Here is a 27,308-nt window from a genome sequence, read left to right as displayed (position 1 = left end):
TGTATACATGTAGTTAGCTGAAAGTAACAACGAAACCGTCCTCTCATGAAAGTTTATTTTTCCCTTTACTATGAGAAACATCTAACAATAGAAAAGGTCTTATCAGAAGCTGCATCAGATACTTCCTCAAATTCTCAAGACCGAGATATTATTTATGCTAGATACATAACAGGCACTCATGTACTGACTTTAAAAAGAGGAATAAATTTAAAGAGTATTTGAGTATCTATCCCAACTATACAAACGAGTCACAAAAGGGCCCCCGAATTCTTTGAATGGCAGATGGTTAATTTATGAAGGCCAAAGAGAAAACTTCTGAACCCAAACATCAATCTTTCATTGAGCTCCTTGCATCTCCCAGTAAAACCTGAAGGGTAAGAGAAATGCTTTCACAAAATACTAGCCTTCTCATCTTGAAGAATTTTCAGAAGAAAAACAGTCAAGGACAAGTCAGGGGTAGCATCAGTCGATGCCAGAGTATACGGGACGAGTAACCCTCCAAAGAACGCTGACTGAAAAGATGTTCTTCTCCCAAAGTCCTCCCCACAACACTCCACAGAGCTCCGAAATCAGTGCACAACCAGGCTCACCGCGCACTCATCTCTTCAAAACCGGCTGTTGGTGATGCTGTCAGCTCTGACTCTAGAGTTTCAACCAACCTCAAAACTGCAGATCGTGAGAAACCCAGGTCTGGAGGGAGTCTGAGTGGCTCACCTTCATTTTTGTCAGCATCCAACAAATTCTGGAATTCTGTGTGGAAAATCTCCAGGTGTTTTTCAATGAGCACTTGCTCGCACTTCCTTGCTAGTTCATCTTGTGTGCTTTCGTGAAGGTAGACCTGGACTCTTCGTTGTTCCTCGAGCAGACGGGCCTCTGCCTGCAGGAATTAATTCGAGTGAACCGTCTGGATTCATTTCTAAAGAAGTGCTACACGAATAATGGCAAATTACATTCACAAGCTCTAATACATTAAGAGAAAAGGGAAGAGGTCCTGTGACGTTAGGTGAATGCCAACCATGTTTAAGTGGTCACTGATGTGCTCCATTTTCTCTGCAACAGATTTCCACCTCTAGCTCCTTTTCAAATGACTTCACAAGATTATCTTTGTTAGTTCAGATGTGTTCACGTCAACTTTCGTCCTTCAGGTAAGTGGCTTTTCACCTTCTGGGGGCAGTATCCCTATGTACACTCTGAGACACCTATGGACCCTCTCTTATCCGTGGACACCATGTTCAGAACCCTTATTTTTGACTGAAAGCCACCTGAAGTCAAGAGTCACATGAATCTATTCCCTGAAATGACCACATGGAAAGAGTTATTAGTAATCAGACTTTTAAACAAATTTTAAGGAAAAATATCGTGGCCTTCTCTTGCCAACCATTGAGTATATACCTCTGTAACTACTGGATTATTTATGCATTTCGATTTCTTACCATTCCCTTCAAGGAAGAGAGGAAAACAAAGATGTAATTTAACAGAGCAGCAAAATAAATAGAAGTCCGTATATTTTACAGTGTATCAACAGATATATGTGTGGTATAAAGCATCACCGAGGAATCACTAAATTATCAAAGCAATGACGAAATTTCAATGATAATCTCAAATTAATCAGGTGAGAAAGAGAAATACTATACTTAGTATTGTAAAAGTGCCCTACTTTCCAAAATGATTTTAGATTTGGTATAATTTGGGAGAAATCTATAAAAATTCAACTGGAAGAATAAACACTCAAGAGCCAAGAAACAAAAAATGCAGGCGGGATTTATGCTGTCAAGAATTACTAACAATGAGGGGCGCCTGGGTGGTGCAGTCGGTTAAAGCGTCCGACTTCAGCCAGGTCACGATCTCGCGGTCCGTGAGTTCGAGCCCCGCGTCGGGCTCTGGGCTGATGGCTCAGAGCCTGGAGCCTGTTTCCAATTCTGTGTTTCCCTCTCTCTCTGCCCCTCGCCCGTTCATGCTCTGTCTCTCTCTGTCCCCAAAATAAATAAAACGTTGAAAAAAAAAAAATTAAAAAAAAAAAAAATTACTAACAATGAAACGGTTATTTAAACAACAGAAGTCAGAACCTTATTACACATTCCAAATGGTCAAATGTGAACAAAATAAACCTGGAAATTATCTGGAGCATTTATCAAAATGTCAAGGTCCTCGACACAGAATGATCCCTGAAAAATTAGTTAAGTTCATCCTAATAAAAAAAAAACATGAAAGGAAAAGGAACAATTTATAAAAGAAGACATATAAAAAACCTCAAGTTTCTGGTAGGAAGTAATGAAAGCATAGCATATTTGGCTGATGGAATACTATTATCCAGTAAAATAAGTAACAATAAAATATGTTAATGTAACAAATTAGTTGGCGGGGGGGGGGGGACAAGTTACCAAAAAACCTACAGAATTATTCCTATCTAGTTTTATATACATACTTAGCGTTCCAAGCTTGCAGGTTTATGTTCCTTGTATTTTCCAAAAAGCCTACAATTAATGTGTATATATTCTCTGATTATGAAGTTATTTTAAACCATACGGGATCGTTTGTACTTTAACTGAGAAGTTCTACGTTAAGTGCGTACTGTTTCAGATCTGATACTCACTAAGCCTCAAGAATGCAAGCGATATAGTAAAATACAGGACATGCAAACCAAAAAGCACTTCTTTTTCTGTTTGAAGTTATACCTGTTTCCTAGAAGAACATAAATCACCTTGGGCAGCAGAAACTCCTCTGTTTCAAACTCTGCATTCTCCTAAAACAAACTTTTACCCCTGCCCAGATGAAAGGTACAGCCTTGGTGGGACTGCTGACTCATTCTCTGGGGGGGGGTGGTCACAGTGGCTTTCCAACTCAGGCACTGTGGTAGGGGCAGCATTCCGCCACAGGACCCTCCCGCAGGGGCCGAGAAGGAAGGAGAGAGTAAACTGGCCCGAGTGACTAAAAAACATTAAAGGACAGAGGGGCCTCAGTAACAGCTTGTTTTAAATATAAAGAAACCAAAGCATCCAGTGTCGTGTCATCACGTTTGTGGATTCTAGGTCAAGTAAGCTCTTGACCATCACTGTCCAGAACACCAGGATCAAATTCAATTTTTTAAAAAATTTATTTATTTTGAAAGCACAAGAGCACAAGTGGGGGAAAGGCAGAGAGAGAGAGACGGAGGGAGGGAGGGAGGGAATCCCAAGCAGGCTCCGCAGTCTGTTCCGAGCCCAACTCAGGGCTCGATCCCAGGACCGTGAGATCATGACTTGGGCTGCTATCAAGAGTCGGACGCTTAACTGACTGAGCCACCCAGGCGCCCCCAGGACCAAGTTCAAAATGACTAAATAAAACGAAGCAATTAAAGACTGTCCCTGTTAATTCTACTAGGATGGGTTCCGCAGGAAAAACAAAAGGAAAAGCAGGCCCACTCCCTGCCAAAAAAGGAAATCAATGAAATACTGAACATCTGACATCAGTAACCTAGAACAGTCAACAAATCTTTTGTAGCTCACACGAGTCTCAATCACATGAGACAGCAGGATGTGTTAAAAACCCTAATGTGGCTTTGGGTCGTTAATTCATCAAAGCCATCCCTACTGAGGATTCTCAAATGTTTCCACTAAAATATCCCTCAAATCACAGAAAAGGGAACGTAGACCCCTCAGGGAATTTGCACACCTAGCCCAAACTAGCGGCTAAAAGCAGAGTATTTTTTAAAGGTTCATGCTTTATCTCAATATTGTTCAGGAGTTTTGTATATTATTTCCTGACAGACTGTTTTAATATAAACATAATTTCCCCTGAAGTGACTGAATTAAACGTGCCACTTTTTATCTCCTGGTTTTGCATATTCTTAGGCATCTACTGGAGGTTCTGAATGATGAATGCTTGTATCATGCTTGCTATCTGCCAAGCACCAAATATATATGTATTACAACATAAAAATTATTACGTGACACCTGGGTGGCTCAGTTGGTGGAGTATGTGACTCTTGATCTTGGGGTTGTGAGTTCAAGCTCCATGTTGGCTGTAGAGATTAGTTAAAAATAAAATCTTAAAAACGAACAAAAAATTATTACCCCCATTTTACAGATGAAGAAACTGAGGACCTGGGGCACCTGGGCGGCTCAGTAGGTTAAGTGTCTGACTTCAGCTCAGGTTATGATCTCACAGTCCGTGAGTATGAGCCCGTGTCCGGCTCTGTGCTGACAGCATGGAGCCTGCCTGGAGTCTGCCTCAGATTGTGTCTCCCTCTCTCTGCCCCTCCCCCACTCACTCTGTCTCTCAAAACTGAGTAAATTTTAAAATAATAATAATAGTAAGATAAAGCCTTAAAAACAAACTAAAACTTATTACCCTCATTTTACAGATGAAGAAACTGAGGACCAGAGGTCCCTGGGTGGCTCAGTTAAGGGTCCACTCTTAATTTCGGTTCAGGTCATGATCTCACGGTTCATGAGATGAAGCCCCACATCAGGCTCTGCACTGTCAGAGCTTGAATATATGCTTTGGATTCTCTTGCTCTCAAAAATAAATGGATGGGCAGAAGGGAGAGAGGGAGGGAGGGGAGGGAGGGAATGGGGGAGGGAGGGGAGGGGAGGGAGGGAAGGGAAGGAAGGAGAGACGGACTGAGGACCAGAAAGGTTAGGTCAACTCCCCAGGAAATGACTGAATAGGGATTTAAAATGACATTTGCAGCCCAAGGCTCTAGGTAGGAGGATTGTTCATACAGCTAAATTCCAATTTTATGCTCATAGATCCTCTACGTTATGGACTTCCAGAATGTGAGGGAAGTCATGTTTGGTAAGATCCAACTGGATCCAGGCCCAACCTGTAACCCCTGTAGGAAGGAACCCCCTCTAAGGGCACCGGGGCGCAGGAAGCATGCTGCAGCCCCGAAGGCAGGGCACACACTGGCAATCTCTGCTCTTCAAGCTGCCTCCGGTTCCAGGCCTGATCTAAAAATGAGACTTCCCCACTGTGGGGGCACTCAAGTCTCTGGCCTGAAGAGCAGACCCCGTCGTGTCACCACCACCTTCCCGGGAGTGGATAATGGAGGTTTTAAAAGAATCACCAGATGCAGGAGAGTCGAGAAGAGACGTGATCATGAAAACGACACTGCCAAACGGAAAACCCGCAATAACAGGCGATGCTATAAGACTGAAAACAGATTCTGCTCCGAAAGTTCATTTGTCAGGCAACTGACACTCAGAATGAGCTGGTTAGGGTCGGCACACCAAAAAGCTAACTTAACCCACAGATAGACACAAAGAGCTAATACTGTTCCAAGGACAGTATTTCCGAAGACTGCCATTTTTGTCAGGTTTTGAGATGTCAGAAATCTGTTCGTCAAGGACTTTCAACTGCACACTTCTCAAGCCCACTGACAACCATGACGGCCTAGGGGAAAAGGCACCCAGAACGTCACACACACTGGGCGGGGCTGTGTGCCTACAGAGGCACACTGCTCACACTGCTGCCCTGGGGGGCTGACCGGCTATCTCGATTGCAGCACCTGCCCTGAGTGGCTGTGCGGTCCCCTCCTCTCCCGGCCAACAGAGAATAAAGGGCAAAGCAGACATGAGGCACGGTCGGCCCAGGCTCCCTTGGACATCTCGGTCAGGGGTCAGCAAACTATAGCCTACGGGCCAAATCCTGCCTCTAAGTCACATCTTACTGGAACACAGTCTCACGCATCTGTTTACATGTTGCCATGGCTGCTCTTCCCTCAAAGGCAGAGCTGAACAGCTGCCAGACCACGTGGGGCGCAAATATTTGCCCTCTGCCCCTTTACAGAACAGGTGTGCTGATTCCTAACCTAGGTCACTCCTCACGGAGAAAAGTCCGGGACACCTGTATTCCCAAGAAAGAGAACCAAAAAAATTACACCAGAACTTCGCTGGAACATCACTCAGTACTGAAAAAGACTTACGGTACAGTCTGTGACCAATCTTAGATCCTGTGGTTTCAGCACGATCTCCTCTACTGTAAACTTGAAGGCTGTACCGGAGACTGTTAGGGAACAGTTGAGAAGGGAAAACAGCAAAGTTCGCAAACCTAGCAACAGCTGGTACTTCGAAACTTATCTTCTCATTGACTGAAGCCTGTGGCTTCCATTAGCTACAGCTACCCATGCTAGGAGAGCAAGTTCAAAACACAGAAGCCACACGCTCTGACAGTTAGATCCTCAGAGCCCTGGAGAGAACACGGAGCCGCGACGGTCAGATGAAGTTATTATGAAAGCTCCTTGGTGCGCGGGGAGAAGCATCTGTCCGGGCTACGGACACTGCAGGGGAACACTGCCCAAGACATGATCTGTGGAAAGAGCTGTGCACGTCAAAGAGAATAACCCACTGGAGCGGCGAGAACCGTGTTAGCTGAAGCCTACCGTATGCGCCGTATGTAAGCGTACCTTTTTCATATATTCAGTCACTGGGTTCTGCTGCAAGAATTCAGTGCTCTCCCTGGTATAAAATCTCTCCGTGTCGGCCAAAAACTGAGATTCAAAGGACTCTTTATACACTGTCAGCGTAGGACCCTTGGCAAAGGCGTCGTCTTCATTCAGCCCCAACTCCACTGGAAACAGATAGGAACTGTATTTCAATTACCCTAGTTTTTGTTACATTTTACCCAACATACCCATGAGTAACATTCAGCTTAAGTTACGTTTAAAAGGTAAATGGAAAATGGCAGGACATAAGGTAAGCCTGCTATTCACCGGTGTGCACTGAAGTACACGGCTTCAATGAAAGAAAAAAGAAATAAAATCCAAGACATAAAAGGAAGTAATTCTGACCCGTGGCCAAGCATGCTTCAAAGTTATCGTGAAGTTCACTTAAAAAACTTATTAAACATGACATTTCTTTTTTCTAAACGTTTATTTTTGAGAGAGAGAGAGAGAGAACGTATGCGAGCGAGTGAGGGGGGGCAGAGAGCGAGGGAGACACAGAATCCAAAGCAGGCTCCAGGCTCTGAGCTGTCAGCACAGAGCCCGACGCGGGGCTCGAACCCACAGACCGCGAGATCAAGACGTGAACTGAAGTTAGATGCTTAACCGACAGAGCCACCCAAGTGTCCCAACACGACATTTATTTCTAATTGAAGTGTAGCTGACGTACAGTAGCCTATCAGTTCCAGGAGGTCATCACAGGGATTTGATATTAGTGAATATGACAAAATGATCCCCACAGTGAAGTACGGCCACCACCTGTCACCTTAAAAAGTTACTGTATTATCGCCTACATTCCCTATGCTGTACCTTACACCCCCCATGACATTTCTTTTATAACTAGAGGTTTATCTCTTAATCACCTTCACTGATTTCACCTGCCTCCCCACAAGGACTAAATGTAAACTTTCAGAGAAACACGAGGCCACTCAAGTTTTCCGAACATAGCCTTAGCTCATCAGTTGTTCAATCTCAACTTTTCGGGCTGACCCAGGTCTCTGGTCCTCTTCCCACTCCATCATATTATATATCCGGTCATTCAGCAGTATGAGAGCAGAAAATAATTCAAATGTCGAGCTCCTCAAAAGTCCCCCGAGAAACAAAGATCAAACAATTTTTTGTGAGGGGTAAAATCAAACAGAATCACACTCACTTAAAGAGAGTTTTTTGAGGGCCCTTGTACATGCAAACAATATTTTCACAACAGCTAAAATATCCGTCAACGAATCTGTCAGAACACGGTCAGGACTGCCATTTGACACGAAAACTCCGAGTAGGTGAAGGGAAATGGTTTACCGTAAGACTGTACAACTCCACTTATCAGTCTTGTGTTGATGGTTTCACCGTTTCTTTCCTTTTCAATCAGTTTTAAAACAGCATTTGTTACCTTTAGGAAGGACAAAGGGAAAAGACCTGTAGATTACAGACTACAGCACGTATATTACTACACATCTCTCGGACTGAGAACATTACACGATGCAAGGTGCTAGATACTCTTAAGGCATTCTAAAGCTGTGAGGAGACAACGCCTACGAAATGAAATCTGTAAGGGGGTTTTAACAGGACGACACGCACACTCTCACGCAAGTGCGTACCTGTTTATTCAACGGCCTGAACAGACAATCTCTCCAAGTCACCAACGCAAGCTGGATGAAAAGAAAAAGGAGAAGAGTAAGAGGTCTACACTTTCACCACGTTTTTCTAAGACTGAAGTCCTAGGAATCAGCCCGAATCTCATCTATCAGTATTTCTAGATTATAACTGGGTAAAAATCTATCATGACATCAGAGATGCTCGAGTTAGCAACTTCAAGAGGTTTCGAAATACAGCCGCTTATCAGCTCCCATTTTAATAATTCAGACACAAAGAAAACCTGGATTTTAGGAGACCAAACATATCAGCTTACAGGGTGTCAGTGGAGTCAACCTCTAACACTGTTCCCTGGCCCAAATTTAATTTTTCATCTAAATGAAGATAATTCCAGTTATCATAGTTTCCTAATACTCGATAAATTAAGTAACAGATGATAAAAATTCAGCATGTTGTGCATCTTACTTGTGGTGATTTGTGTTGCACGGATGCACACGGCTGGAAACGCACCAAACTGCACACTTTAAATAGACGTGGTTCATTATATAGGAATTGCTCAGATTTCCCATTTTACTTGCACTCATGTGTGTTGGAGTCTTTGATGCGTTTCTAAAACTTTCCACAGAAGTTAGGCCAGAAAATCACTATAAAAATGCTCCCCCAAGGGGAACGGTTATAATTCATAAATGATTTTCAGCTGTTTATTGAGAGAGGTAGTATTGAGTAAAATTCAAATTTTTAACAATTCAATATTCAAATATAAACTGGTGAGAAACTCACTTAGACATAAATGCTTTCAAGCTTATTTTTCCTAAATTTAACCACAGATAAGACTAGGTTGATGTAAGATGTATTTCAGAAAAGATTATGTGTAATTTAATTTATGCAATAAGCCCTGAGTAATGTTCCTACCACACACACAAAAAAGGCAACATGAAAAGCAATATTTAAGAGAAAACTACTTTTTAAATTCGTTTATTTATTATTCAAAAAGTTTGGGGGGCGCCTGGGTAGCTCAGTTAAGCGTCCGAGACTTCGGGTCAGGTCATCATCTCGGGGTTTGTGAGTTCGAGCCCCACGTCGGTCTCTGTGTTGACAGCTCGGAGCCTGGAACCTGCTTCAGATTCTGTGTCTCCCTCTCTCTCTGCCCCTCCCCTGCTTGCGTTCTGTCTCTCTCTCTCTCTCTCTCAAAAAATAAAGATTAAAAAATTAAAAACTTTTTTTGAATTCCAGTGCAGTTAACAGTGTTACACCAGTTTCGCGTGTCCAACAATTCTATGCGCGACCTGGTGCTCATCGCTGTAAGTGGACTCTCAATCCCCTTCACCCATTTCAGCCCTGCCCCGGCCCACCTCCCCTCTGGGAACCATCAGCCTGTTCCCTAGAGTTAACAGTCTGTTTTTCGGTTTGTCTCTTTTTCTTGGTTCATTTGTTTTGTTTCATAAATTCCACATACGAGTGAGACTGTACGATATTGGTCTTTCTCTGACTTATCTCGCTTTAGCATTACACTCTCTGGCTCCATCCATGTTGTTGCAAAAGGCAAGATTTCATTCTAAGAGAAAACTATTTTTAATTAAGCACGAACAATACATACTCATGTAATGTTTCCATAAAAATAAGATTTCGGAATTAGAAACTATGATGTCCAAGAAGATGTTAGAAGGGAAGAGCCTCATTTTTCAGGAGAAAGGCAAGCCTGGGGCGATTTTCCCTGTGCAAATTCTGCCACCTCGAGTCTTAGACTTCTTTCTTTTTTTATTATTTTTTTTTTAACGTTTATTTATTTTTGAGACAGAGAGAGACAGAGCATGAACGGGGGAGGGGCAGAGAGAGAGGGAGACACAGAATCGGAAGCAGGTTCCAGGCTCTGAGCCATCAGCCCAGAGCCTGACGCGGGGCTCGGACTCACGGACCGCGAGACCGTGACCTGAGCTGAAGTCGGACGCTTAACCGACTGAGCCACACAGGCGCCCCAAGACTTCTTTAAAGCAAGAGTAAGGAGGGAAAATGCAATGCCATGGCCATGAACTTCTAGTAAAGATATACTACACCTTTAAAGATAACTTTTTTCCAAACACTGTTCTAAATCAAGACAGCCTTAGGCAAGTCTAATTTGACTCTGGATAACTTGTCACTTTGAAGGAAGAAAGGAAGCAGAGATGCCAAGATAAGAAAGCAAGGCCAAATGTACACCAGACAAAGTTCAGACGAACAAGGAACGGAGTCCAGGAAAAAATCTTGCTCCGTCACTTTAATGTATCAATAATGAAATTAATTTACGTCCTCTTGTGGACATGAAAGGAAAACAACAACTTTCTATAATTAAAAAGGAAGAAAGGATTATTAGGAAAAAAAAGGTAAAACTTTATATTGTGCGACAAAGCATCCCCACCTTCTGAAACTCCTGGAAAATACAATGAGAGATCACTGTGCCCAACTGTTCCTCTGTGTCAACTGATGCTTGAACTTTATGAATTCAACAGGTTCACTGAAGAGCACACAGAGGAAATACTGTTTCTAGACAGGGGTATTCACTGGCCTTTGCTAAAACTTACGGCTGCATATTGTATTTCCAAACGGTTACTACAGACAGTACTTAAGGATGTAGGAGGTATGAATTTTCAAAGTAAATAAAAAATAGAAGCTGAAAATTGTAGCCTACGAAGTATACTTGAACTTCTTTCTATTTTCTCTGTTCTTGAATATAGCACACAAAAAGTTCAGGTGTAACGATTTTTAGGAGTCTGTGACATTACTGCAGGGTTCGTGTGGTGTTTCAGGTCAAGGTGGCATCCAAGAAGAAATCACCCAAATCATGCTGATTCGTAAAGAAAGCATTTGTGAGTGGAAAAGAAAAAGGAAAGTACAAAAGGCTCAACTCAAAACACTAGATCCACAAAGTTTTGTTCATTATACATATCACATATATAGGATATATATAAATGATACTAGTTTGTCATGAATCTATGATACATTACATTTTCCTTTTATTAAATCTGTCCAAAATAAAGCAATAAAGTACTGCTAATATACCAGCATTCTGGGAGATGGAGATAATCTCATTATGCAGAACTTAACATGTTCACATCACTGGTTCAAGAAGAGGACAGTCTGTGCATCTGATAGCCCGTTCCGAACAGACAGGCCTTCTGTCGAGTCCTTCCCCTCCACTGGTCTATGACATCAGTCCCCAAAGCTGACTGGACATCACAGTCCTCTCAAGGGACTCCAACAGTCTGCTGACCCCCACCTCCAGGGTTTCTAGTAAGTTGAGGCTGGGGCCCAGTAATGTGCATTGCTAACAAGTTCCCAGGTGTCCATGATGTGGCAGGTTTGGGGACCACACCTTGAAAACCAATGGAACTAAGAAACAAACATATTAATGAAAGTGATTCAGTCACTCGACTTCTGCCTTTTCACAATCTATTTTCATGCCGTCCAAAAAGAACCTTCAACTTTCAACTCTGTCAGTATCGTATTATTTTGTAAAGAAAGAAGGCAGGGCATCTCACCACACGGTCCTCTCCCTAAACAGCTTCCCAAACCACAGAGGCCACGAGGGCTGATCTGGGAGGCCCGGGTCCCCGGCTCGGGACTGGATCTGCCTGACACAGCCAGCACGTGGGATGCCCAGCGCTACAAGCGGGACAGTTCCAGGCTAGACTGGACGGCTGGTCGAGTAACTGCGGAAGAAACTTATCAGTAAATGCAGAAGTGTGGAGGCTGTATTTCAGAACTCCAATTTACTCATCCTTTCCTGCCACAAAATATCTAAGAGTCATCTGTCGATAAATTAAAGCAAAGGAAATTAGCCTCCGGGTCTGAAAACAGCTTCACTACTCGCCTAGCTCCCCCTACTGACAGATGAGGCAGCACTAAGAAAGCACACACGTGAAAGGTGTTTAAAAAAATCTTACAGAATAGATTTCATATATTCCTTTCCGTCCCTCGTCACATTCACGGCGAACCCAATGTCTATTGAGGTAGGCACAAATTCCATTCAGCACTTTGCTGGAAAATCGATAATCCTCCCATTGTTGAGTGTAGAACTTCAGTACGCTCTCATCCATCAAATCTTCTCCATCCTAAAAACAAGTGAACCCAAGCTTTAAGGACTAATTTGTCACATGATAAATTAAAAGTTCACTAAAACAAACCTACGGCATTAAAAACACATCCATGTGTTTGGTTTTAGATGAGCTTTTTATTTTGTATACAAAAACATGCTCATTAACACCAATTCTCATAAGAATATAGCTTGTGAGGAACAGACTATAGAGAGAATTTTAGTGAAAATTCTTTCAAAATGGAAACTTTCCACATACACTCATACGAAGTACCTCCAACTTTTAGAATGAAGGGAATAAGGAATTTACCTCAAAATCAGCCCCGTTTTTGATATTTTTCAGTTAAAGTTAATTAAAATGTCCTATTAGCAATTTAGACCACAGGGCCAATACTACTCGATTTTTTAATGCATCTGCTTCCTTCATTGAATTTACTTAAAAACTATAAATTAATAGTTTTTACAATAATCTGTTGCATTTCTGTAAAAATAAGTGTAATGGTACAATATTTCTTCTTTAACAAGATCTCAAGGGGAAAATGTGCATTCACCAAAATTATTTTTACCCAGATTTCCACAAGGTAAACCACAAATTGTTATGTGAAGGATCAACCGGAGATTTTTTTCCTCCGGTATTAATGACATCCGCAAGGTAAATCTGCCTCCTTAAAAACTGCATATTCCACCTCAGTGTCCCTGAAATACACTGCAGCAAGAAAGCACAGAGGTGACAAACGAGGGACGCAGCCCCGCCATGAACCGAGGGCCTGGGAAGGCCACCCGCTCGCCCTGCTTCAGTGTCGTCAACCTCAGAACTGAGGCCCCACAAACACGTGGCACACAAGTGAGCCCATAAGCCACAGGAAAACCTGACCAGATCTTGATACAACCAGATTTTTGCTCACTTAAATTTCAGTAAGAAATGAACTATCAAATGTAAAGGTTTGCCACTCAGGACCTTTTCCAAAATGCAAAGATATCACTGATAGAGCACAGTTCCCAATACTTTCATACAACACAATATACTCCTGTTCCTCACTTTAATGCTGAAGAATCATCAATTCCAGTGTTCACTTTACAAAGTGTTCTGAATAAACAGAAGGACACAGCGGTTTCAGCAAAACTCTACGAAACACACAGTTTAGGGAACATGAAAATCATGCTATCTTAGTCACAATTTGTGGTCAATCAACTATGGTCTGTTAGAATGATATTAAGTTTCCAATTGCCTTGTGAAATAGATTAAGAAAAACAATTTTGAAGCATGCTGAAAATTTTGCATAATGTCTGTGTAAACAAAAAATCTTTAAAGCATATACACAGAGCACAGACTTCCCAGGGTCGAGAGTATAGATGTCTTCACTCACTCTATGTGACATGTGTAGCACCCGATGAAGGAGCACTTGCCCATCCTGTGGTTGGATGGAAGGCAGGCATCACACTGCCTTTCCTACAGAGGATGGAGACTGAGGAAGGAAAAGGCAGAAGATGAAGGGGAAAAACTATCATCGTCCGAGCAACGGCTCGGAGCAGGAGGAACCATACTCGAAGGCCATGGATGTTCGCAGAGAAACCCATCCTAGCCAAGGGCACGATTTCATCGTAGCTCTGAAATACACTACTACACGACCATGTGCAAAAGGAGGTCACAGTGGAAAAATGTGATTACCAAAGGTTAGATAACCTTACGATCATTTGTACATTTTTAGACAAAACAACACACTGGGGTCAAAATACAACACAGGTGATCTGAATTCATAATGAGATGCTCGAAGTGAAAAGGTCCGTTAATTTCTAACAACCAAATACAAAATGGTTAGCGATTTAAGGAAAAGTACTAATCGGATATAAAGCTATCAAAGCCTTCTAACTTAAATTAAAAAACAGAATATAGCTTAGGAAAGCTTCATCTTCATAATAGGTAAAGACTAAGCAAGAGCAAAATAGCTTCATGCAAACATCAATGCCGAAAACAATGAACAAATAACAGTGAGAGATTTAGCATTCAATCGAGTTAGAACCATCATTTCACTATTTTCTTTTACATTCTATTATAAAAAGTAAGTATAAGTATACACGTACAACGTCTTACCTTAAGAAGATTTGTCAAGTAATTCTTCAAAAATTCTTTAAGTCGTTTGTATAATTCCAAGCCAACAAACTGAGCTCCCCCAGGCGTCTGACCCTTTTTCGATTTGGAGGGAGGGACGCCAGCCCCTCGGGCCTGGTTTGACTGGTGAACACTCGTGCAGTAGTTATAAACGTGACTTGGGAGAAAAGTTAAGGAAATCAACATGCATCATCAGTGCCAACAGTGATTAATACTGAAATATTTTTAAAGAAAGTATGTTCATACCAATATGCTTACAATATATCAACAAAAGTCTGTTAACGCGACAACGAAGGGGTGCCTGGGTGGCTCAGTCGGTTAAGCGTCTGACTTCGGCTCAGGTCATGATCTCGTGGTTTCTGAGTTCAAGCCCTGCGTCGGGCTCTGGGGCTGACAGCTCAGAGCCTGGAGTCTATTTCAATTCTGTGTCTCCCTCTCACTCTGCTCCTCCCCTGCCCATGCTGTGTCTCTCAAAAATAAATAGCAAAAAAAAAAAAAAAAACTACAGTGAAAATAAGACCCCATCCACCACAGCATTGAAGCTAGACATCAGCCAGCCCCACTTACAAGCCTGTCGGCAGGCCCAGGGACCAGCCTGCTGCGAATGAAGGAATGTTCTGAGGAAGGTCACCAAGGAAACACAGGACCTTCTAAGATCACGTAATGTGACTGACCTTGTGGGAAACTGTCCTTCAGAAGGCATGAAAAGAACTCGCAATCGGTACAAAGGTTCCATACAAGAGGAAAAAAAGCAATTATCTCCTTCAAGAAAAACAAAAACTATAACCAGAGTCTATTTTGATGCCTAGCTATATTTCTAGAAGCATGTATTATAAATATCAAAATAATTAAAGCTTTATTTTAAAATTATTCATAAACGAATGTAAACAAAGCTACACTTTGTGGACGAAGGACAAAAAGCAGAAGAAATGGCAGTGCAAGAAACCTCTTATCACAGGAAGTCACAAATGTCTAAAATTGATCAATCACAGATGTGCAGCACACATGCGCAGTACTGACAGGGAGGGAGCTGCGTAAGTCACAGGATAGACAGCGGAAGTCTGAAACAGCTGGAGGGGAGCTGCTGAGGACTGGGAGGCGGGGAAGGCAGAGAACCACGCTACTTTGTTATACAACCTTTCATACGATTTCAGTTCATCTGCACGTATTACCACTTGGATAAAACTAACAGACAACATGGACTCAGAAAGAAAAATCATTAAGACAATAAATTCTGGCCTGTTTCAGGTTAGCGCGTAAAGACAGAGGTGATTTCAAAACACATTCCATACTCCAAAATACATGACACAGAAGGGTTAAGACTTAAAATATACAAACCTAAACCATAAAACGAAGAAAATACCCACGAACTGTTTCCTGATCTCAGACTGGAGAAAGCTTTTCTTTTTTTTTTTGTTTTTGTTTTTTTTTTTTTTAATTTTTTTTTTCTACGTTTATTTATTTTTGGGACAGAGAGAGACAGAGCATGAATGGGGGAGGGGCAGAGAGAGGGAGACACAGAATCGGAAACAGGCTCCAGGCTCCGAGCCATCAGCCCAGAGCCCGACGCGGGGCTCGAACTCATGGACCGCGAGATCGTGACCTGGCCGAAGTCGGACGCTTAACCGACTGCGCCACCCAGGCGCCCCGAGAAAGCTTTTCTAAGCAAAGTCATCTAAACACTTAATCTGAGATTCTGAAAATATCTTAGTAAAAGAGATCTTTAACGAGTTACTATCTTTAATCAATTAAGAGAATTAAAAACGTGAAAAAGTTAACCTCCACAGAAACATGGGGAGAGCATACCAACAGAAAATCCCAAAGCTGAAAGAAATACGTATTAGTGGTTAAAAAGCTGAAAAAAAATCTTTAGCTTCAGTAATCAAAGAACTCTGCCTTAAAACAACCAATCACTTCATTAAACATTTCAAATGTACAGGGAATCACAGTTTATAACATACAATGAACTCTTATAAACTGATGATGCAGTTTGGACAAATCTACTCCCATGGTCTCATTCCAGCTACACCTCCCTCAACTTTTTAGGAAATTAAATAGTACAGATTCTGCAAGAGACCTGCTTTGTACTGCTCCCCAGTGTCTCTCTTCCTTCTGCTTTCCCTAGGGGCAAATACCCCATGATGTGGTGCACAGCACTTCCTACGAATGTTTTTACATCTTACTGTAACACTGTACCTGAAATTACCATTCCGTATGTTTTCAAGTTTTAGATACAGCTTAGACCTTGCAATAAGTCCTCAGTTTTCTTGTTGATGGACCCTACGAACGATCACTTTGGTTGAGGTCCAGGTTTTGGTAGTTCCCAACAAAGCTGCAAAGAATAGTACTATTAAGTTCTCTTGCATACACACAGGTTTGAGTTTCTCACACTACAGAACTGGCAGGTGATGGGAGAAAGGGGTCCATCATAAACTTCACTACCTGTTGTCAGATGTGCTGTCGCTGGACAGCCACCAGTGCTGTTTAACAGCCGACAGCCTCTTCCACACATTTGTACTGCGGGTCGCCACGGTGTTAATACGCATTTCTCTGACTACAGCGAGGCGAAGATTCTCCTGAGTTTATGATTTTCACGTTCTCTTCTGTATATTACGTCATATCCTTCACAATCTTTTAAAAAAAAGAGTTTGCTCAGACACTGATGATGACAGTGTTAATACATAATCACTTCGGAAAAATCTTTTGTTTTTTTAAATGTTTATTTTGAGAGAGAGTGCGCAGGCGCCTGAGTTGGAGGAAGGACAGGGAGGGAGAGAAGAGAGAGAATCCCAGGTAGGTCCTGCGCTCTCAGCACAGAGCCCAGTTGCAGGGCTCGATCTCACAAGTGAGGCGAAATCAAAACTTAGATGCTCAACTGACCGAGCCACCCAGGTGCCCCTGGCAGTTTCTTGTAGAAATCAGGGTATATGTACAGAGTAGACTACTATTCAGCAGTTTAATGAACTACTGTACTAATATACCATTAATCAGTCTTAAAAACATGTTGAAGGAAAAAAGCCAGATATGTATGGTTTTACTTATACGAAGTTCTAAAACAGGGAAAATTATTTCTATGGTGATAGAAATCAAGAGTGACTTCCTTTTCCTTGAAGGGCAAAGACTGACCAACAGGTGCTCCAGGGAACTTTCTGTATTCTTGATTAGGGTATGGTTTACCTGAGCGTATATGCCTGTCAAAAAGAATTCAAACTATCCACTTAAGATCTGTGCACTTTGCAGTATGTGAATTTTGCCTGGAAAACATTTTTTAAAATGTAAGCCCGTAATAAGTATTACAGACTAATACTGAGCTGTCTTTTTGACCTGGCAGTTTTTCATTGTGAAAATCCCTACTGTATCATCATATATTGCAATTCGTACATTCTTGGAGTTTGCAGCCTAACTTCTTTTAATGGAAAGCATTATGTAAAGAGAAATTCTTAATTTGTCATCATCAAATTTATACAAATTTTCTTTTATGGCTTATGCTTTAATTTTTATTTAGGAAATCTTCTCTCCCAAGGCAAGGATTCTAGTGCATTATTTTTTTCACCTGATTTCACATTGAGATTTCTCATCTTCCTGAAGTAAAACTGTGTATGAGGAAGAAATGTAATTTTATATTTGTCTGCATGGATACACAATGGTTCACAAACCATGTACTTTACATGGTCTATTCTTTCCCCACCGTAGGTATTGCTGCTTTTAGAAAACTGCCCATTTCAAGTGAATTTTTCAAGTACACGGTCCAGTTGTCAATTGGTTCTTTTAAAAAACCTGTTGTTTCTGTGAGGTCTTGTATTTATTTTAAATATTTTTATGGGGGCGCCTGGGTGGCGCAGTCGGTTAAGCGTCCGACTTCAGCGAGGTCACGATCTCGCGGTCCGTGAGTTTGAGCCCCGCGTCCGGCTCTGGGCTGATGGCTCGGAGCCTGGAGCCTGTTTCCGATTCTGTGTCTCCCTCTCTCTCTGCCCCTCCCCCGTTCATGCTCTGTCTCTCTCTGTCCCAAAAATAAATAAAAAACGTTGAAAAAAAAAAATTTAAAAAAAAAAATATATCGGTCCTATATTCTGAGGCCCTGTTAACAAGTATATAAACTTTTGAATTATATTCCTGGTCCCTTGGTCTTGTTATTAGTAGGAAGTAACCATGTTTCCTCCTCACAATAGTGCCTGAGGAAATCCACAGGACCGGATATTAGTATGGTTATTCCCATCTCTGGTTAGAATTTACCCCAAGTACACCGGTTCCATCTCTTTACTTTTCTACTTTTACATCTACTGCAAACCACAGCAAAACGCGCTCTTAAAAAAATGGAGTTCGATGGTCTCCAATGGATAAATTTGGTTTTATTATAAAACCTAAATATAAATATACTGTTATATACTGTTTTATACATTGCTATTTGGATTATTTTTTACCATCTTATTTTGATTATTTTTTTTTTAAATTTTATTTTCTATTTTCTTTGCTTTTGTTTTCTCCTTTTTCTTTTACCAGGTTGATGGCTTCCTTATTCCACTGTAGTTCTTACATCGCTCTGGAGTTCCATATTTTATTTGGTTACCCTTAAAATCTGATATGCATACTTTGCCTTTCACTAATTCTAGAAAATTCTTGGGTTGTCAACTCTTCAAATATTTGTTCCCCTATTTTCTACTACATGTATGTTGGACTTTTTCATGTTCTTTGTTCAAACTTTCTAATTTTTCTTGATTTATCATCTGGTTAAGTGATTCTTTCAACCGTGTCAAATTCGCTGTTTACTTTTAAACATCTTAGTTTACATCTGTAGAGTTTCGCAGTTTCTTCTTAAAGTCTGTCTTATTTCTATTTTGTTCGCAGTATTTTTGTTTTTTTGATGTAACCATTTTTCACACTTAGGGGCACACTCTAAAGATTCTTTTCTTTGACATTCTTGGGGCTCTCATTCTGCTGTTCGTTCTATGTGCTGACTTGTTCTGGTGGGATCTCTCCTCTGCTTGGTAACTTTTTTTCAGCTCATTTTTAGTGGGGTCTTTGTATTAATTTCCCAGCTTGGGGAAATCCTCCCCCCACAAGGTGGTAATACAAACTCCAACCCCAAACACGCCGAAGGTAACAAATTCTCAGGACGTACGTTCCCCACCCCCCTCACACCCAGAACTTATCTCAAACTACTTTCTAGTTGCCTCCGTGGGAGAGAAAGTCCGTTATTTTTCCAGTTCACCTTGTCACTAAAGATCTCCATGGAAACGGCAGCTCTCTCCCTCCTCGCCAGGGCACAAGGCTTTGTCTCCTTTTCTGTGTGGCCTCTGTCCTCCAGCGCACCCCTCCCCATATCATATCCTCCTGCTTCCACACAGAGGCTCATACTTTTTACCAAGCACACAGTTCTAGGTGTTTGGTTCCGGGGAACTTCTTAGGTTACCTCGTTCGGACTGACTTCTGTCCTGTGGCAATATATTCATCTCCCAGTTATTAAATTAACAAAGGTCTTTAAAGAAACAATGAAGCCCAATGATAGCCAAAGTGCAGGAAAATGGGAGCTTCTATCCATTGGAGGTCAGAGAGTACACAGTTAGGATTTTTTCTGGAATAAAATTTAGAAATATTCAAAAGCCTTAAAGCACATTCCTTTTGATACAACAACTATATGCATTTATCATGGGGAAATTATCACAGAATTATAAAAATACTTAGCTAGCAAACTATCACTGCATTGCTCACAGGGGCAAAAACCTTGTAATAATCTATACGGCAAACATAGGGAATTAGGTAAATACCCTGTTAGATTCATCTGAGGATACGGTACGCAGCTTTTAACAATATCGAAGAACATAGAGTGGCTATAAAACCTGTGACGTATTGACCAAATTTCATCTAAGACACCAATCATAATACGTATCGTTACACTAAGAAAATGCTACCAGTTAAAATACAACATCCTTCGATGGAATTTTTAGGTTTACTTAAAAGATTAGCCGTTTAGACTCAGATTTATCCTAACACTCTTTGTAAGTAAAGAAAAGTTAAATGAATTGGTTAAGACACTCCTCGTAGGTTTTACGCAGTCTCACTGCGCTGAACCTTTAAGACCCTTGTCAAGGAGGGCTGTGTTTTCCACCTGTCACCGTGCTCCGTGAGCACCAAGGGCGTGAGTACTGCCTGTGAGCTTCCGGTCACAGAGGAACTAAGCATTTCCTGCTCATCTGCTCCCACCCATTTTGTAAGTTTAGGTCCTGAGCTTGCTTGTATTAAAAGGTTTTTTCAGGGCAAATTCTTCAAAAGGTCCTTAATGCTGACAGAACAGGGGATAGTCAAGTTTGCACAGGTGCAGGTAATGACCACTGTGTCGTGACTGACACCCGACCAACCACGGTCCTGTGCCACCCACGGGATGAAGCACTTAAAAAACAAACAACAGCAACAACAACAAAAAAACCCCGCAACCTTAGAATCACTAACTGGTGTATTCATAGAGCCATATGAAAATATGTTAAAAAGACACAAATAAGTAAAAAAGGAACCTAAAAGAATAGCATCTAACATGCTATTCTACGCATACTAAGCTTCATGCTATTGGGCATGAAGATGAAAGTTGATGTATCTGCTTGGCCTTTATTATTTTTTTTATTTAAGTTATCTCTCCACCCAACATGGGGTTGAACTCACGATCCCAAGATCAAGAGTTCTATGCTCTTCCGACTGGGCCCGCCAGGTGCCCCTCTGGACTTCAACAGCTGTTACTTCTGAAGGTGGGGGAGGGGGTTAATAAAAACCTTTTAGGCACACAATTCTTTCTTCTTCACCAAGTACTCTTTCCAGAGGAAAGGCCGGAGCACAGGACACACTCTCCCCCCCGCTACCAATCATTCCTCCCAGCCTCACCTCCTCAGAGAGGACTGGACACAATGCAAGGAACCCGGTCTCACAGAACAAACCAAAAGGCACGATTTTAACAAAAGGAAACCTCTTAAAATCGGTCTTCAAGTTTCTATCCAGACTTGAACTTCACATTCGTTCCCAAATTAGGATTACCCTTCCCATTACCCAGAGTCTGGCGTGGAAAGCATTAGTCAGTAGTGGCTAGAGACAGTAGTGGTTAGATTTCCTGCCTGCTAAAATTTGAGTTTTCTTCTAAGAACTTATACCTTAGGTAAGTAATGCAGAAAAACTTACAATAAAAAGCAAGAGTGCTACGGTTCACCCTTCCCCACCTTCAGTAGCAACCACTTTTTTTTTTTTTTACATTTATTCATTTTTGAGACAAAGAGAGAGACAGAGCACAAGCGGGGGGGGGGGGGAGAGAGAGAGAGAGAGAGAGAGAGAGAGAGAGAGAGAGAGAGACAGACAGACAATATGAGAGAATGAGAATCCAAAGCAGGCTCCAGGCTCCAAGCTGTCAGCACAGAGCCCGACGCGGGGCTCGAACTCAAGAGCTGTGAGATCATGACCTGAGCCAAAGTTGGACGCCCAACCGACTGAGCCACCCAGGCACCCCAATAGCAACCACTCTTTTATTTCTTTATTTTTTAAAGCAGGCTCCAGAGCCCAATGCAGGGCTTGAACTCATGACACTGAAATCAAGAGACAAACACTTAGCCAACTGAGCCACCCAGGCATCCCTTTCATTAATTTTTTTTTTTTTTAAAGTAGCAACCACTCTTAATTTTTTTTCAATTTAAGAGGTGATTTGTCCAGGCGGATATGCACATGTCTTCAAATCACATGCCTATACTGTTCTTTGACCAATCGACCTTTGCGTAAGTTACTGAATTCCTGCTGACAGAAAATACAGTTCACTGCAAACCCCTACCTCCAATCTGACTTCATCCCAACACTCACATCACTGTGGAGGCTGTTTTAGTCGACATGGAAACTTTAAGTTATACTTAAACCATGGTTCTGTGATTGGTACCAGTGTATCTAACCACAATTTCTGGCAAAAAGTAACTAAACTAGAACAGAGAACACCACCAGAGAACAACAAAAAGAAGTTTATACTGAAGGGTAGCCTAGTCTCGGAAGGAGGGAATGGCACAATCCAATTTTGCTCATATAAAAAGAAACAAGAAAATGAGACCCACCCTCAAGAGAAGAGATAATCGAGAGACTAATCTGGAGAGAACGCAATGTTGGAATTAGTAGACAATGTACCTATATCTATACTCAAGGATATGAACGAAAACATGGTCATAATAAGTGAAAACTAACTGCAGTAAAAAAATAGTAACTATGAAGAAAAATTCTAGAACTGAATATTATCTAGAATAACTTATTTATTGGACGGCTTGACAACAGAATGAGGAGATAAGACTTACGCAGAGAGACCATCAAAAATGATCAATTCTGAAGAAGAGAGAAAGAAAAAGAAAATAAACTGCTGAAAACCAAAAGGGAGAAGAAATTCTTGAAAGCCAACTGGGAAAAGTTACTTGTAACATACCAAACAAGAATTAAAATTACCACTAAGTTTTCATTAACAAATACAAAGGCCAGAAGACAGAGTAGTAACATCTTTAAATGTTGAAGAGGGGAAAGCCCATCAATCAAAAATTCTTTTTCCAGTGAAAATAGTCTCCAAAAATAAAACTAAGGGACTTCACATAGTATAGACTTGCATTTCAGGCGGAAGGGAATTGATACTGGATGGAACCTTAGATCTTCAGAAAGAAATGAAAACCATTAGAAACAGTAAATATAAGTATCAAGATTATTATAAAGTAAATATAAAGTATAAAAGATTACTTTTCTTAATTCTTTAAAATACAGAGGATGGTTTAAACCAAAAACTTATAATACTGTCTGTGGGTTTAAAGCATATGTAGACGTATCATACAACAGGCTAGTGGGATAGTAAATGGAACTGTACAGTTGAAGGTTTCTACATTCTCCGTGAGGTCACATGATATGAACTCTAAGTACAGTTCACTCTCGAACAATGTGGGGGTTAAGGGTGCTGACCCTCCACGCGGTACAAAATCCACATATAACTTTTGACTCCCCCCAAACTGGACTATTATTAGTCTACTGTTCACCAGAAGCCTTACCGACAACATAAACAGTTAATTAGCACACATTCTGTATGTTACATGTATTATATGCTGTGTTCTTACAATTCGTAAGGTAGAGAAAAGAAAATCATAAAGAGAAAATACATTTAAATACTGTACTTATTGAAAAAAATCTGACGGTAAGTTGACCCACACAGTGCAAACTCCAGGGTCAACTCTAGGCAAAAAGGAAAAAGAAAAAAAGAACACTGTAATCCTTAGAATAAGAACACACACAACCTCAGATGAACACCTAAAAGGCCAACAGATACATTAAAATGCAATTCTAAACAATTCCAAATAATGCAAAAGAGAGGAGAGTAGGAACAAAGAAATGTTTTAAAGAACAGAAAAAAAAAAAGGTAGATCTAAAAATCAACCTATTAATACTTCCAATAAATGTTAACAGATAGACTAAAACCTACAATCCAAAGACAAGGAAGACCGGAAGGGACAAATACGGGGAGGACTCTCTATGCTATTACAGACGACACAACAGAAGTGCAAAGACACAGATAGGTTGAAAGTGAACAGATGGGGAAAGATGATCACGCAAACTAAGCCGAAGAAGGCTAAAGAGACTGTAACAGTACTGGACAAAACAGACTTGAAGGAAATAATACCGGAGATCAGAGAGACATTTCGTACTAATTAGAGGGTCAATTTATTAAAAAGACCATCATGAATGTATATTCTTCTAACAGAGCTTCAAAATACACCAAACCAAATGTGGCGTAATCCTCCCGCCAAGGCAGATTTCCAGCTCCTAACGGGACATTACTGAGCAGGGGCTTGGGGAGAGAAGTGCACCCTCACCTCCCACAAGCCGACGCGATCCTGCTCCAGCACAACACCATCTACACCTAATGAATCCATATCCTTTTCTTTCTTTTTTTTTTTTTTTAAAGTTTTTATTTTGAGAGAGAGAGAGAGAGAGCGAGCGAGCGAGCGCAAACAAGAGAGGGGCAGAGAGGGAGGGAGACAAGAGGATCCGAATTGGGCTCTGGGCTGACAGCAGAGACCGATGCGGGGGTCAAACTCATGAACCATGAGATCATGACCTGAGCCGAAACCGAGTCGGATGCTTAACTGACTGAGCCACCCAGGCGCCCCTCCATATCCTTTTCCACAGTCCACCGTATGCTCATCAAATAGGCTATTTTCTGGGCCATTAAAATGGCCCTTTCTACATTTTTAAAGACTGAAATCATACAGAGTGTTCTCTGACCAAAATGGAATTATATTAGAAATCAGGAACAATCAGCTACCCTGGAAAACCTCAACCATTTCTAACTAAACAACATTTCTATATAATGTAAGAGTCAAAAAAGAAATAACAAGGAAAATTGTAAGATGTTTTGAACTAAATCATAATGAAAACAAAACACACCAAAATTGGTGGAATAAAGGTAAAAATTCCTCTGAGAAATTTATACCTTCAAATACTTCCGTAAAAAAAGGTAGGAGGGCAGTATTACTAGGATGGCAATAGTCCGCACACTGATACACACGTCCAGTGCAACCCCAATCAGCATCCCAGCGGGTTTCTTTGTAGGAAGCGACAAGCGCCCTCTGATACTCATATGGAATTGCAAGGAACCCAAAACAGTCTTGAAAAAACAAAGTTGGAGTACTCATACTTCAAATATTTAAACAGTTCCTACACTGCACAAATCAAGACAGAGAGGTCCTGGCAAAGGACAGACATATAGATCAGTGGAACAGAACTGAGAATCCAGAAATAAACCCAGGTGTCTGTGGACAACTGGTTTTCAACAAAAATGCCAAGACCATTCAAGGGGGGAAAATGAAAATGGCCTTTCAACAACTGGTGCTGGGACAATTCAGACAGCCACAGGCAAACAAAGGAATTTTCAACCCTTACTCCTCACACCATACAAACTCAAAATGGGTCAAAGACCTAAATGTCTACCCTAAAACTATAAACCACTTAGCAGAAAACAGAACGCTCAATCATGATCTTTGATGTGGCAAGGGATTCTGAAATGTAACAACAAAAAGTAACCAATGAAAAAAATGAACGAATTGGACTTCAACATTTTTAAAACTTTTATATCAAAGAACAATCAAGATAATGAAAAGTCAACCCACAGAATAGGAGAAAATATTTACAAATCTGATAAAGTATTTGTGTGTAGTATTAAAAACCTTTAAAACTCAATCAAAAGACAACCGAGTTAAAAAATGGGCAAAGAGAGGTGCCTGGGTGGCTCAGTTGGTTGTGTCCGACTCTTGATTTTGGCTCAGGTCATGATCCCAGGGTCGTGGGAATGAGGTCCACGTGGGGCTCTGGGCTGAGTGTGGAGACTACTTAACACTCTCTCTCTTTTTCTCTTTCTCCCTCTGCCCCTCATCCTTTCACAAGGGTGCACTCGCTCTCATTAAAAAAAAAAAAAAGGCAAAGGATCTTAACTGACATTTCTCTAAGCAAGGTAGACACGTCATTAGTCATCAGGGAAACGTAAATCAAAACCACAATGAGTAAACTTCATGTCCATCAGGATGATGGCTAGAATAAAAAAAAAAAAAATAGTACCAAGTGTTGGTCAGGATGTGAAGAAACTGGAAGGCTCACACACAGCTGGTGGGAAAGTAGAATGATATGGCCACTTTGGAAAATAGTTACGCAAACAGTTAACCATACAGCTACCATTTGACCCCCAAATTCCACTTTGGTTATCTACCCAAGAGCATGAAAGTGTACGTCTATATAAAAACCTGTTCACGGATGTTTAGAGCAGCACTATTCATAATAGCAAAGAGGCAGAAATAACGCAAATGTCCATCAATTGATGGATGGATACACAAAATGTGATAAACCCAGTCAGTGGGTTATTATATGGGGCCATAAAAATGAACAAAATATTGATATATGCTACAATATGGATGAAGTTTGAAAACATTATGGTAAATGGAAGATGCCAGTCACAGAAGGCACGTATTATTAGTCTACTCAGGCTGCTAAAACAATGCCATAGACTGGGTGGCTTAAACAACAGATATTTATTTTCTCACTGTTCTGGAGGCTAGAAGTCCAAGATCAAGGTGCCATCAGGGTTGGCTCCTGGTGAGAGCTCTCTTCCGGCTTGCAGACGGCTGCCCCATCCCTGTATGCTCACATGGCCTTTCCTCTGTTCCTACTTGGGGTTGGGAGGGAGACCGCATTCTCTGGGGTCTCTTCCTCTTGAGGACATCACCCCTACAGGCTTAGGGCCCCACCATATGATCTCATTTAACCTTAATTATTCCCCCAAAGGCCCAAACTTCAAATACTATAAAACTGAGGGCTAGGGCTAGAGCACACAATCCTGCCCATAAAACCACATATTATATGATCACATCTCTCTGAAATGTTCAGAATAGACAAATCTATGGAGACAGATTTAGAGACAGAAAGATTAGTGGAGGTGAAGAGAGTAAGGGATGGTAGCTAAAGGGTACAGGGTTTTTGGGGTAATGACAATGGCTCAAAAATTTTCTGTAGTGATGGTTGAGCACATCTGAATATATTAAAAATCACTGGAAAACTAATTAAACGGATGAATTCTAAGGCTTCTGAATGGCATCTCAATAAAATCATTATTAAAAAATTCAATACAATCCCAATTTTAATTCCAGCAGTTTTTAGAGAAGAAATTGACAAGCTAAATATGGACCTAACAATAAGTGGGGGGGGGGGGGGGGGGCAGGGGGGGGCAACAAAGTTGGGAAGACTTATACTACCTGACTTCTAAGAGTTTTCATAATGCGACAGTAATCAAAAACAAAAATGCAAACAGCAATCAATATCCCACATGAACACAGATGCAAAAATATTTCACAAAACAAATCAATAACGTATCATTCCTTTAGGATGGATATAGAGATCAATGAAACAATATTCTAGAAATAGAACCATACCTATATTATCATTTAATTTTAACAAAGGCATCAAAGCAATCTATGGGGACAAGTCTTTACAACAAACAATGCAGAAATAAAAATGGATGTCCATACAGTGGAAAAACTAAGCTCAAGCCTACCTCACACCATATACAAAAGTTATACGGATGGATCAGAGGC

The 27,308-nt window shown here is 41.1% G+C and overlaps 1 protein-coding gene across 3 annotated transcripts in view; it reads right to left on the bottom strand.

Moving 5' to 3' along the window:
* The window catches only part of CUL1 (cullin 1), a 105,282-nt gene that overhangs the window by 28,579 nt on the left and 49,395 nt on the right, over positions 1 to 27,308 (bottom strand). For all 3 annotated transcript variants that reach the window (XM_047843781.1, XM_047843773.1, XM_047843784.1), the window contains exons 3-8: positions 14,173 to 14,347; positions 11,932 to 12,099; positions 8,017 to 8,067; positions 7,718 to 7,808; positions 6,386 to 6,549; positions 715 to 877 (exon numbers count right to left, since the gene is read on the bottom strand). In XM_047843781.1, the coding sequence (XP_047699737.1) occupies positions 715 to 877; positions 6,386 to 6,549; positions 7,718 to 7,808; positions 8,017 to 8,067; positions 11,932 to 12,099; positions 14,173 to 14,347 (812 nt within the window). The remainder of the gene's footprint in view (positions 1 to 714; positions 878 to 6,385; positions 6,550 to 7,717; positions 7,809 to 8,016; positions 8,068 to 11,931; positions 12,100 to 14,172; positions 14,348 to 27,308) is intronic.

Source organism: Prionailurus viverrinus, chromosome A2, assembly GCF_022837055.1.
Source record: "Prionailurus viverrinus isolate Anna chromosome A2, UM_Priviv_1.0, whole genome shotgun sequence".
Taxonomy (NCBI): Eukaryota; Metazoa; Chordata; class Mammalia; order Carnivora; family Felidae; genus Prionailurus; species Prionailurus viverrinus.
Note: the sequence above shows the minus strand (reverse complement) of the source record. Positions and strands in the feature narration are given on the sequence as shown.